Source organism: Pezoporus occidentalis, unplaced genomic scaffold (assembly GCF_034315485.1).
Source record: "Pezoporus occidentalis ecotype Australia unplaced genomic scaffold, CSIRO_AGI_Poc_V1 ctg25, whole genome shotgun sequence".
NCBI lineage: Eukaryota > Metazoa > Chordata > Aves > Psittaciformes > Psittacidae > Pezoporus > Pezoporus occidentalis.
In genome coordinates, this window is record NW_026914394.1 from 3,749,003 (window position 1) to 3,761,807 (window position 12,805).

The window sequence follows — 12,805 nt, forward strand, 5'->3', positions numbered from 1 at the left end:
TAATGTTCTGGTATTCTGCTACAGTCCATTATTGCACCTCGACATGGACAGCGAGGTAAATAACGGGGTCTCTGCAATTCACAGCAGATGAGGTATTGTCCACCTGAGAGAACTGATTTTCCCTCTTTTCTGTTCAAGCCAGTACCTAATTAGACCTCCCTATTTTCAAATCCTGCAACCTTTTTTTCTGCCCGAAAAGCTACAAAGGCCAGCACAAGTGTCTTCTACATTTGGGAAAGCAAAACAAACCAATCTGAAGAGCCAGCCTAGGCAAAGAAATGATCTTCCAGGCTGTAACCATATGGAAACCTATTATTCACTGGAGTATAATTCAAGCTACATATCCTAGTCTAAACTGTTTGCAAACCTCAAGTACCTTAAATAATAACAACACATGATGTCCCTTCCTCAGGGTCTCCACACTTAGAAGGTTAGCTAAAAGCATTGTGGAGTACCTGCAGCAAAAGGACTGTGCAGCTTTTCACCATCATTTCAGTGTGCTGTTTAATTCACTGAGGGACAGCAGAGTTTGCAAATGTTTACACCATTACCCAATTAACTAACAATATGGCTCCTACATCTGTCAACAAACAAAGCTGTTGTTGCTTTGTTTTAGCTCCTTGGCATTTTCTGTTCATATGGGTCGCCATTGTACTTAATTATCACACCATACCCCTTCTGCAGCTTCTACTTTGTTATTTGTAGTTTGCAAATATGTTGTTTACTACAAAGAATAGAAGCCTTATTAGTGAACACACCTCCTACCAAAAGAAATGGTTTCTCTTGTATATGTATGAAATATAAGACCTAAGATGCTTTGTAACTTAGTCCTTTAAAACAGAATTAGAAACCAAAGAATGATGTATAATAGAGTACTGAAGAGCTGTAGCCCACAAAGGTGTGTTTAGTGTAGTGCTGTAAGGATTTTTACTGACTTAAATTTCAGTGGATAATTTCATAATTCAAAGTATAAAATACAGGCATATTTGTATCTGTGTACCTTGTTTCAATTACCATTAGGATAAATTCTGGAGTCCACTTCAGGGCTGCCAATCCTTTGCTCTGATGTCACTGCATGGTGCTCTTTTCAAAACAGCCCCACACATTACATAAGTTACATTGTCCCAAACTCCTACACCTTTATTATTTAAAGATATCTTCTACGTTATTAGCAATTGTGCATGAAATCACTTAAGCATGTGTTTATATACCGAATCTGAATTGATCCTGTTGAACTTAATGAGATTACACAGACACCCATGTGGTCAAACCAACACTTTCTTGATAAAGGTTTCAAAATTCACCGCGTTAAGCACTCAGCATTTGTTAAAGGCCTAAACGAAAGCTGAATGCACAGTGGTTCTCTGTATTTTCAGCTCCTAGAATAACTGTCTAACAGTCATATGCAGGTGCTCTAAGAGTCCACTCATACGTCACGTGGTGATACCAACCAGCTGATGAGGTCAATGTATTCTTCAAATATATTGTGTGGTTCTGTTAAGGTAAGCTCTTTAATGATAAAGAAATGTAAAGTAAAACCCCTTAAAGAGACTCTAAGCTGTTGCAAGTTTATCTAGCAGGGAGGGTGGCAGAGGAAGGACACAACGTTCAGATGCTGAGAGAGTGTAACTCAACTGACAGCAAAATTAATACTCAAGCTCACAGAATCTGGAATAACATGTATGTGCATTCAGGGCTGTCCCAAAGCCAAAGCAAGGAGCACCCTGGTAGTTTTCACCTTCAGGAAAATTACTTTCTACGCAACCTTTAACACTGCCCTCTCTTCATGGAAGACTCTTTCTAGCAAAATGACCAGAGGTGGTAACAGGACATTGTTTCTGTCAGTGTTAGATCTTGCCATTGAGCTGCAAAATGTTTCAGTTTCACTGAATTAGGTTTAAGTTGGTAAAATGACACTTTTCTTCTAACTATGGGTACAATTTATGCTTTGCTGCACTGGAGTGTAGACTTCACCTTTTAAAGAGCTTCGCGATATAACCAGTGCTGGTTTGTTGCACAGGAAATTTATTGTTTCATAGGTATTTGTTGAAATTAATTCTGTGGTAATTATTTCAGCTAAGCACTAGCTAGTTGGTTTGAAGTACTTCAGTGGTACTTTGAATGATTTAAGACTGTGCAAAACCAAGAGATAGTAACATTTACTCATATTTCTCCTGTAAGAACATAGTGGCTACTTACACTTTATGCTGAATAAATCCCTTCGTTTTTTTCATTACCCAGTAATGAAATACAATACTAGTTGAAACAACATCTTAATACATTTTTATGGCAAAGTCTTTTTCCTTCTAGAATGATTTTTGTATTAGTCATGTCTTCACCTTTGCTGACATACCTGCTCTATTATGCTTTCACATCCTGAGCAGCTGTACTTTTACCATTTCAAAGGTGTGGTTCCTTACCCTCCCTAACTCTGCAGGGAAAAGATAAATACCAAAAAAATGGCTTAATGCCCAGGAAGGTAATTTAAAAATAAAGAATCGAATACACAATTATTATGACACTTACACAAGCAGTAAATATCACACCCTTCACCTTTCTCTACGCCCTAGGACAAGGATCTGATTCCTGAGTAGCACAGCCTCTATACCACTTACACACGCATGAATACATTTAATGAATCTAACGGACAAAGAGTTCTTTTACTCTCTTTCCTAATCCTCCTAAAGTATAAATGCAATAGAAATTACTTAAAGGCACACCTGGTAAAGTACCAGATCTGTTTGAAAAAATATATTTTCAGAATGACACACAAACACAAGTGAAAGTGAATACTTTCTACCTATTGAAATATCTATGGGTTACACAGATAATACGCTCAACTTGAGCAACAAACAAAAGTGGGGTTACTTTATAGAAATACATGCAATTTGATCTGGTTTAGTTGAATAAACTGGGAGATAATTTACATCTGAATTGAAGAAAGCTGTCACAAACAAGGAAAAATATGTCATAGTAAAAAACTTCTAGGCTTGATCTAAGTACAAAGCTTTAATCCAGATGTCACACACTTACTATCTTCTCTGAAGATATTTGATCAAAACAGTATTTTAGATTAAGCAAATATTAAAAATACATTTACTAAGCAAAGTGACAGACGTTGATAAAACAGCAAAATGTGATGCTACAGCCTCTACTTAGAGCGTGCTTTTTACTCTAAGAAAAGCTGTGCAGCTCTCCGAGATACCTGAAGTGCCGCCAATCTGCACATAGCGTATATTTTCACTGCCTTAACCTCATTTATATCAGAAAAGAATTTGCTGCATAGATTTTAATCAGTGAAGGCTCATAAACCTTATTTGCATTACTTGTCTTTTTAGCCAGTAAATTAAGATAGCAACCATGTTCTCCTCTGTTCTTCAAAACACTAAGCATAATGACAGGGCAGTGTAAATAGAAGGATAAGACCAAACCCAGTGTTGCTCTATTTGCTTAGTAACACATGGACTACCTGGGTTTTAAAGTTCAACATTATGAATTCATGATTTGACATGAAAATCTGATTTTTTAATTGGAAAAAAAACCATTATTTTAAAACAAAGCTTAACCCTCCCCCCCAAACAAACACTAATCGATCGTGCACCAAAACTAAATAAAAGTCTCAATGTTAACGGTGTTTAAAAAATACCAGATTTTTACCCAATTCCTATCACTTAACAGTGGATATAGTAAAAGAAATACGTAGCTATAGTTTAACTTCCAAGAAAAGACACTAGGAATTGCTGTATACAGCAGATCCACCTGGGTAGCTGTGAGGTAGTTCTGTGCTTCTTTTTAGCCCAAGATCAGAAATTTTACTTAGTGACCAGTACTCCCCCAAAATAAAGCCAAAATTCATCCAGTTACAAACATAACTGAATATCTGTTTTGTATTTATTTCTAAGAAGTCATCTCACCAAAAAAACACTGCAAAAAAGACTGCACCTTCCTCTGGCCTTTCAAACAGCTCATTTTCAATCACAAAATAATGCATACACTTTCATTTTGGCAGGAGAAGTGAAAACACAGAAGAATTTAAATTAATTAAAGTCTCTTTCAATAGTACGACTTTTGTTGATGTGCTGTTGATGGTGTTAAAGTATTACACAAGTTGCCTTACACACTGAGAGCAAGAAGTCAAAGTTAGCATCCATCAGAGCAGTTACTTTCAGGTACTGAACAAGACAGTGCTGGTCTCCACAGCGCCGGTCTCCACAGCGCCAACAACTCTGAGACTGGAGGACTTAGACTCCATGGAAGAGGGCTTGGAACTGGATGATCTTTAAGGTCCCTTCCTACCCAAACCATTCTGTGATGATTCTACGATAGCTTCAGATGCTGAGGGAAGAGGAAGGTGCTGTAAAGTTCCCCTGAGGTTTTCTGCTTTTCTCCCTTCTTTCTGGTTTGAAATCTTTGATTTACTTAGGAATTCTTTGTGCAATTTCTTGGAGAAAGAGAAGCCAACAGAATACACTGGAATGGGACTTTTCCTGCCAAAGGACCTGTGGGCAGAAGAGCTCCATAACCTGCTCCTTCACATTACTTACTTCCAGTTTTCTTGCTGAGTAGGGAAAAGATTTAAGTACTGGCATTTACAGATGACAGCATTCGTATGTTAAGCATACACTTCTACTGTGCCAAGCAGCAAACCAGTCTATTAATTACTTATGGGCACTGCTGCCAGCATGCTTATATCAAACTAACAATTATTCATGTATTTAATTATTCTAAACTGTGCTAGCTAAAGCAAGATCATGTCACCAGAAATACTGTAACTTTCACTGTGGACACTGATGAAGGGCTGAAGGGAAGCAAACAGCCACATCTGCTGGAAGTTTGAAAACACGTAACTACATAGTGCTCCAAGTGAACTACAAGATCTTTGCTTTGCATACATCCCAAAGGGGAACGGATGTGAACAGAGTCACTCATAGAATGACCCAGGATTGGATTCATGTGCACTTAATTATAACTGCATGGAAAAACAATCCAAAAGGATTTTAACCACAAGTTCAAAGGATTAAGATGTTCAGATGCCACAATGATATCTACAGTATAACATTGTGATTGGTAGATAGGTAAATAGAATAAAAAGCGCGCCTAAGAGCGCTTTGGTGATTCAGTCTGATGTATTACTTATGCAATTACCAAAACAGCAGGAGATCATTAAATTTTCTGGTAACCAGACACAGCATTCTTAGTATCATACTATTACAAAGGCTCTTTATGGGTATTTTATCATTACATTTTCTTCCTACGAGGGGAAAAAAGGTCCATAAAATTAACATTAAGCTTGAATTTCGGGGAAAAAGTATAAAATATCTTAGGCCCAGTTTATGCTGGATAATGCCATATGCAACAGCAAAGCTCTGTCGCTTAACTAAGGCATCTTCCTGTGAACACTAATGCACCTCCCCTGAAATAAATGTCTTGTAAAATGGGGCAGTGCTGAATAAAAGAACACTTTTGGTCCAAGGGATGTGCCTGGGTGGAATATATTAATCACACGGCTGGCATTAGTCAGTAGGTTAACTAATGAGGATGACTCAACTGAGAGTTCACATACCGCATTGAGTGTTGTGAATGCTTGCTTACTTTAGTGAGTCTTACATAAAACAGCTCATCTGAAATGCACATCTATTTCCTGAAATTGGTTAAACATCCCCCAGATTCAGAGCTGTTGTTAGAGATCAGAAACTATATTGACCTACAGAATGTGATTTTATTTTCTAAAGAATAAGCTTACATTTATGTGATGAGGAAGACATTCCTTCCATCTCCTTCCAATTTCTTTATACATGAAGGGCTCTCATCTTTCTCTTCGGATATCATAGTTACTTATGCAGAGACTAAAGATCAAGTCTGTCTTTCTTGGAAGGAAATACGAAAAATCTGTAATATTTACAGAATTCTTGACTACCAAATGGAAATGATATTTCCACAAAAGTAAACATCACATTCAAGAAGCAAAATCCACTCAATATTCTCTAATATTCTCTAAAGTAGTGGCATTGATTTCAGTAGGGCAAGAACATCACCTGCTCCCTTTTGTATGTGGAGACCAAAAGACTGCGATACTACTCGCTGAGCACCAAACTTATTAACAGCAATCCTAGGGGTTGCAAATGCTTCAGTGTTCTGTCTGCAATGATATGTGGTCCTTTCCTCTTGCACTCGACGTTCACCAGTCCAACTGTTCTACTGTTGCAAGTCATGAGGAAGAACGACCAGAAATCATGCTTCTAAAAGAGGCATGGGAATATGCCACTCTGGTATGGCCAATTTGCTTAAGCAACTTCTTGGTGTCTTAACTAAACTAAACTGCTTGAATAAATAAAACAACAACATATCCTGAAAAGAGAGGAAAGACGAGGGCAGGTAGTATTGACTTAAGGACAGTTGTAAATGACAAGAGGAGGGACATCTAACTTTGTAGGTGGTTATGGCCTTGTGCAAACTAGATCAGAGCTGATAAACACATGCCACCATCAAAGCTGTATTGACCTGTAAAATTTTAAATTATGTGAATTGAAGCAGATGAGAACTGTCTCATGTAGTAGGAAATACAAACACCAGTAACTGAAACAACTGGGAAAATTACAGGGATCACATAATAAATTTTTCCTGAACTTACAAAACATTTGAAAACTTTTAATATTTCAAAAAAATATTTAATTCATTCAAAATCTTTCTTTGCCATCAGACAGATATTCAAGCTACTTTCCTGATTTATGTGAAGTTACTGAAAGTGCTACAAGGTATAACCATGACACTGCATGAATCCTTTCTCACAGTTAAGATCTTTCTCCCCATCTTTCTTTCTATCAAGAAGATGATTAGAGGAAAGAACGTTAAAAGCCAGAGATGGTCCTGGACATATAATGCTTTCAGGAACTATGAGTTTAAACACTATCTAATGAGTTTAAAAGTAGGTTATGTAGAGTAAGAAGTTTGCACTGAGTGAAATGCAGAACAATCCTTACAAAGAATGGCTTCTGGAACTGATATACAGAATTGCCAAACTACCTGGCACAGTAATATGGAGATCAGGCTCTTAACATTACCTGTCTGAGAACAGAGGATAGTTACCTTTTCAGACCCACGCGTGCTAAATACTCTGCCTACTACATCAGCTGAGTGCTGTAGCTAGTTTACTATCCTGTGGCATTATTTTCACCACTGTGGGCATCAAAGAGGATTACTCTGAGCACAGGAATGATCACATTTGGATTTGGAGGAATATTTTAATATTTATATAATATTATATATAAATACATATATTATATATATAATATTTATATAATATATATAATATTAAGAATTGCCTGACTCTAAATTTACTGAAATGCTGATCATTCCTAATTTAAATTGACATGCAAGTTGAGTTAAATCTCATTTCTGCCCTTTCAAGGGAGACAGATTTTTTGTTTCTGTTTATTTAAACTGCTGTTGAAATTGGTTAATTAAAAGGATTTAAAAAATCTTAATACTCTAAACAGAGCAAACTGGTTCTGAATTATTAAGCAACATTTTAGATGCATTTAAATAACCTTAAGTGACTTAACTGCCACCTGATCCTAAGCTGTGGCTCAGAAAAATAAAATGTGAAATACTGTAGAAGTCTTGGCTTACCAGGGCCTCCAGATACAGTAAATAAAGAGCTTAAGTCTCTAATACCGTGTCTGCAAAAGGCATATTCTCAAATACATAACTAATGCTCCACCTTAAGGAGGAAGGAGCAGAAGAAATGATAGGTTGCAGTTTTGATATTTTCCAGAAGAAATTAAGAAATTCAGTCTTTCAAAAATAGTCTTTTGAAAGAGAAAGCATGCCAGGACCATAAAACACTTGCCAACATATCATTAATCCTACTAGGGTGGCTGAAGCCCAGATTGGGTAAATTTGTTCTGCACATTTTTCCTATAGTTTCAGGTAGACCTGATACACTTCACCTTCTTGCCTAAAGTGTGGTTAAACGCCCCCACTCCATCAGACGTTAAGAGAGTATTAGGAAGACTTCTGCAGATCTCCACAGAAGGAAGCAAGGAACTGATCAACTGGGAAGTCTCTGGGATAGTGGGAGAAGGTGGATCATACAGGCGGCAAATTGAGAGGACTACTGAAATTAGTGTTTGGGAAGGCTTTTAAGAGAAATGAACACAGAAGAAATACTGAATGAGAAGGTTGACTGAGCACACTAATATGCTTAGGGTGAGCTCTTTTTGTTATAGTTAAATGCATTTTGAAGATTAGGGCAATTCTTGGAAGAAAGGGAACTATAATTCTAAAATCAGCACATACATTTGAACAGGTCACACATTTGCTTCCATTAAAGCCTTTGCAGGTGCATTTAAGAATAAAGCAAAGAACTTATAATACAGCTTTTCACTCAAAAGATGTGCTTGCCAAACGTTTTCAAAGTTAGAGGTGCAAGTTACCTCCTGACCCAGGTTCACCTGTGTGATACACATTTGTTGGTATGTTATGTAGTGCTGCTGCCTTGTTTAAGGTACTGAGAGAGGACATGGCTAATATCTAATTTCAGCACTAGAAGAAAGAACAACACAGGCAGTGACAAAGACCCAATAACAAGCCACTGCATGTGCTTCACTGCTTTGGAATGTCACTGCTGCTTTAAAATCTACAAGTAGTGTCTGGAAAAGGTTAATCTGTGTATTTACTCATGTGTACAAGTTTGTATTTACAGTAGGGTTATGATACCAACTTTAAGTTAGCTAAGGATATCTCTGTAAGCAACTGGAACATAGAACTAAGAACTAATGAATTTTCATATACGAAAGACAGAAATACTTCAACAACACTGTATAAGGACTGATGGCTTTGAAAAACAGGGAAAAAATGCTCTAATGAGTTTATTACAAGAGAATGCTGAATTGGTTAAAGAGAATCCACTTGTTTTGGTAAGACAGAAACACTTTTAAGGGGGTGTGTTATGGAATTACAAATGAGGACAGAGATAAAAAATACAATCTGGAGAAGATATGTTTTCATCCTATTGCAGCAAAAACTCCAGCAAAGTAACTGATATATTCAAATATATTTTTTAAAATATGTTATGTATAAACATGTTTATACATATTTTAAATTTACGCATTTTAAATGCCACTGTTTTCTGGAGCACAGGCATCCTAAGTGCTCTGTTCTTGCTGCACAGATTTCAACGGATGTTTGTGATACAGATCACATAGCAGAAGGGTCTTGACAAATTACACTATATTTTTAAGAGTAACCTAACGTAATGAATATATACTTTTACTGTCTTTCCAAGTCATTCATCAACTATGGAGTTGCACACTTCCAACTTCCCCAAACTGGGGAACACGGCAGATGTCGTTTATAGCTCTCAGTGGTTAGCAAAACCCCTGGGGATTATTTTTCATCTGTTGTAGCGCTGGTGGTCACAATGGCAACCAGATTCATACACGACCACTGAGTCAATCGGCATGAATCATTTATGTGACTCCTCATACATGGCATTATTAGGCTGGAATCATAGAAAAAAAGATGACAGGGTCTTTGCTTCCCACGCAACAGACCAACGGCTCCGTATCCTGCTGTTAAATTCCCCTTTCTTTGCCTCAGCATTTTCTCCCGGACAGTTTCACAGACGCACTGAAAATACCAGCCTGATCTAATTTAGTGGCCTTTTTTCTTTTCTGCACCTTTCTTAATTTGTTCTTATATGAGTCATCTGATCAATTTTTGAGTTTGTTACAGGGGACTAAAATTAATAATGATGATGATGTGAACATCATCAGTACAGAGAACATCATCAGTGAACATCATCAGTACAGTGAATATCATCAGTACAGAAACAGTCTAAAGTGCAAACAAATGTAAATAGAGTAATATACATGCAGGGGGTTTTATATTAAATATGTACTAAGATAAAAATATGTTACAGTTAAGGAGGTACGACTTCCAGAATATTTAAAATACACAGAAACATTGTTTAGACTGTGAAACATTGTTCTTCTTCTGTCAAATAAACAGAATGATTGGTAATCCTGGAAACAGAGATGACTTCTAGTCCTTGGTTCCACTGGAAATGATATTACATGCTTAAGGAGTAAAGTTAATTAGTGATTAATGAGATTCCTTAAATGCTGCTTTTCAGTCTGACAGATCAGGATTCTCAATATGAGACAAGGTGGAAGAAAAGCTGCAAGCACTACAATCCTGTTCACAGTTATGCAAAAACCAGTCAGAAATCACATCCACTCTCAAGATTGTATTCTTGCTAAGGATGTTATTTTCTTCCCTTTTGGAGTACATACAAATGAGACGATAAAGCAAGAGGTATCTGTTACAAAATAGTACTGTAAACACACTAATCAGAGCCTTATTCCTAGTGAACTTCCTCCAGGGGCAGTGATGGGAAACAAATGGCAAAACAACCCAACTTACTGAGCTCTTTTGATGAAAAACGGCTTAAACAGTCACCCGGAGATGCCTCCAGGAAACAAAACCACATCTGATCCAGAGCTGCCCCCACTTGTTTAATACTGAGGCAGTATGGCCAAAAAGCTGCTTTACCCATCTTTGCTTAGCTCTGTTTTGTCACCTCTGTAGTGCCTGTTACCTTTGTCCTTTATACAGGCCCTGGGTAATTGCTGCACAGTTGTATCCCTTTGCTGTAACAATGGCTAAACAAGAAATTAAAGTTAATTTGTAAGAGAGCAGAAAACACATGGGTATATTTTCAAAGAAACCTAGTAACTAGTGCATAAATATCTGCTGATAAATCAACAGAATGTAATAGGCATTTGCAAGCAGTATTGATTCTGAAAATGGGTCACAGCAGGTACATCATTCGAATTTTGAGGTAGGAGATACAGATGATTATTTACTGATATTATGTAAAAGGTGAATGAGTAATCTACTAGAACTTACTGATTAGCTCATAACTGCATACTATTGAATCCTGAGCCTTCCTGGTTCATAACATAAAATTGCATCAAAATGGCAAACCAAAGAGATGAGAAGTACCAGCTATTAACAGATGCAAACAGAGTACTAATTTCAATGTGCCTTCCTTCAAAACAGGATATAATCAGTACTGGCTCAGCATATTTGGGCGGTTTTCATTGAATATGGTCCACAGTTTGTTTGTTTCAGAAATGGAGAATTTTTTACAGTGTTACTGGAAACAGATTTTGAGACACAATTTTGTATGTAACATCTGATGGTAGTTGGCAGCACGCTTAGTCGTATCTTTTATCTTCTATGCTATAACATACCGGTCCTCTAACATACTGGAGAAAGAAGTAGTGGTATGTATTCCTGAAAGGTACATTTACTCACATCTCTCCTCGGAAAGGTGCCCAGCAGCTTGTACTCCTCCCAAGGATATCCCTTGGAAGCTACAAAATCAAAGACAACCTGCAGCTTGCTGCTGGCCAGGAAACGTCGCTCAAAGAACTCTCCGCTGGGCGTCCGGATACGCAGTTTACTGACAGACTCGGTGCTCTCCTCCTTTGGTTCAGGAGGCAAAGATTGCTCAAGAGAGAGCCTGATAGCCTGAGGAAGGAAAAATAACCATTGAGCTTGCAATGCTATCAATAGAAGGACAGAAAGCTTTTCTTCTTATTTCTTCTAGAACTTCAAGATGTGCCACAGTGCTCCAGAGCCTTTAGATCTCAATGACAAAATCATTTTTATTCATTCCTTAATAACAGCCCACCAGACAACTAATTAAAATAAATCCTTCCTTATAACACATATTATTAGGTCTACAGTTAATGCACGATAGGGATAAGTAATTTAATCATTTGGCAGAACGCCTTGGAAAAAATTCGAATGAGAGAATAATTGTCAAGTGGCCAATTGCTTCCTTGAAGGGTATAAATTAAAAGGCAGTAAAAGTATTTCTTTAAATGCACTTATCAAATTGCCTTCCTCTTGCACAGAGTAACTGAGTTTTTGCAGCAAAGACAAGACCCTTAGTGGCAGTTCAGAGTTAAAAGAAATATATACAGGAGATTTATTGTAAATAATCTAAAACACTGTTAAAAAGACATCATTAAAAATATCATGGAGGTACATTAAGATACATAGTGGACAGATAAAAATAGGAATGGTCAAAGAAGAAAACTGGGAGAACAGAGCCGGAAGCTTTAAGATTTAAAGCAAGCAATTATTATTATTTGCAGGAAGATGGTTCCAAGCACATGCGTGCACAGTTTCTGCAACAATTTGCATGAAATCAGCCTCAAATGTAATGACATTACCTGCCTGAAAATGGGTCTGACTGTCTTCCTGCTAACATTGTGTATGTTGCTGATGTCAGGATTTTAAGGGCAGGAGCCAAGCCTGTCCTCTGCTTCCAGGATCTACTACAACACTAACACTTTGAGCAGGTTATTTCGGTTTTTAATTGATGCCTAGTATTTGATTGCTGAACAAGGTGGGCTTGAATTTGGAGGGTACTGAACACTGTCGGTACTCATGGACAGGCACGGTCATCTGTTAAAAATCAGATCACACTTAGAAAGCAGTCTTGTTACACTATCACCTCACTTGAGGCAGCTGTTAATGAGAATGTCAATGAATGGAATAAACTGCCTGCCCCAAAATACACCTAAAAGACAATTTTCCAACCTGAAGAGGCAGTCAGGTAGGGATTTACCCAGATTTTCTAGGAACTTTCAAGATACACAGTTGCTATTTGTGCCTTTGAAAACCTCCCCAAGGTCATTTACTAACAGAAACTGATGGAGGATGATCCCATCAAAGAGAAAGAACAGGGCAGAAGCAAGGCTTATGAAGGCTTTTAAATTGTCTACTT

At 37.4% G+C, this 12,805-nt stretch overlaps 1 protein-coding gene across 1 annotated transcript in view; it reads right to left on the minus strand.

Annotated features, from left to right (window-relative positions):
• The window catches only part of FAF1 (Fas associated factor 1), a 170,758-nt gene that overhangs the window by 4,747 nt on the left and 153,206 nt on the right, over window positions 1–12,805 (minus strand). The window contains exon 18 of the mRNA XM_062623203.1: window positions 11,323–11,538. Within this exon, the coding sequence (XP_062479187.1) occupies window positions 11,323–11,538 (216 nt within the window). The remainder of the gene's footprint in view (window positions 1–11,322; window positions 11,539–12,805) is intronic.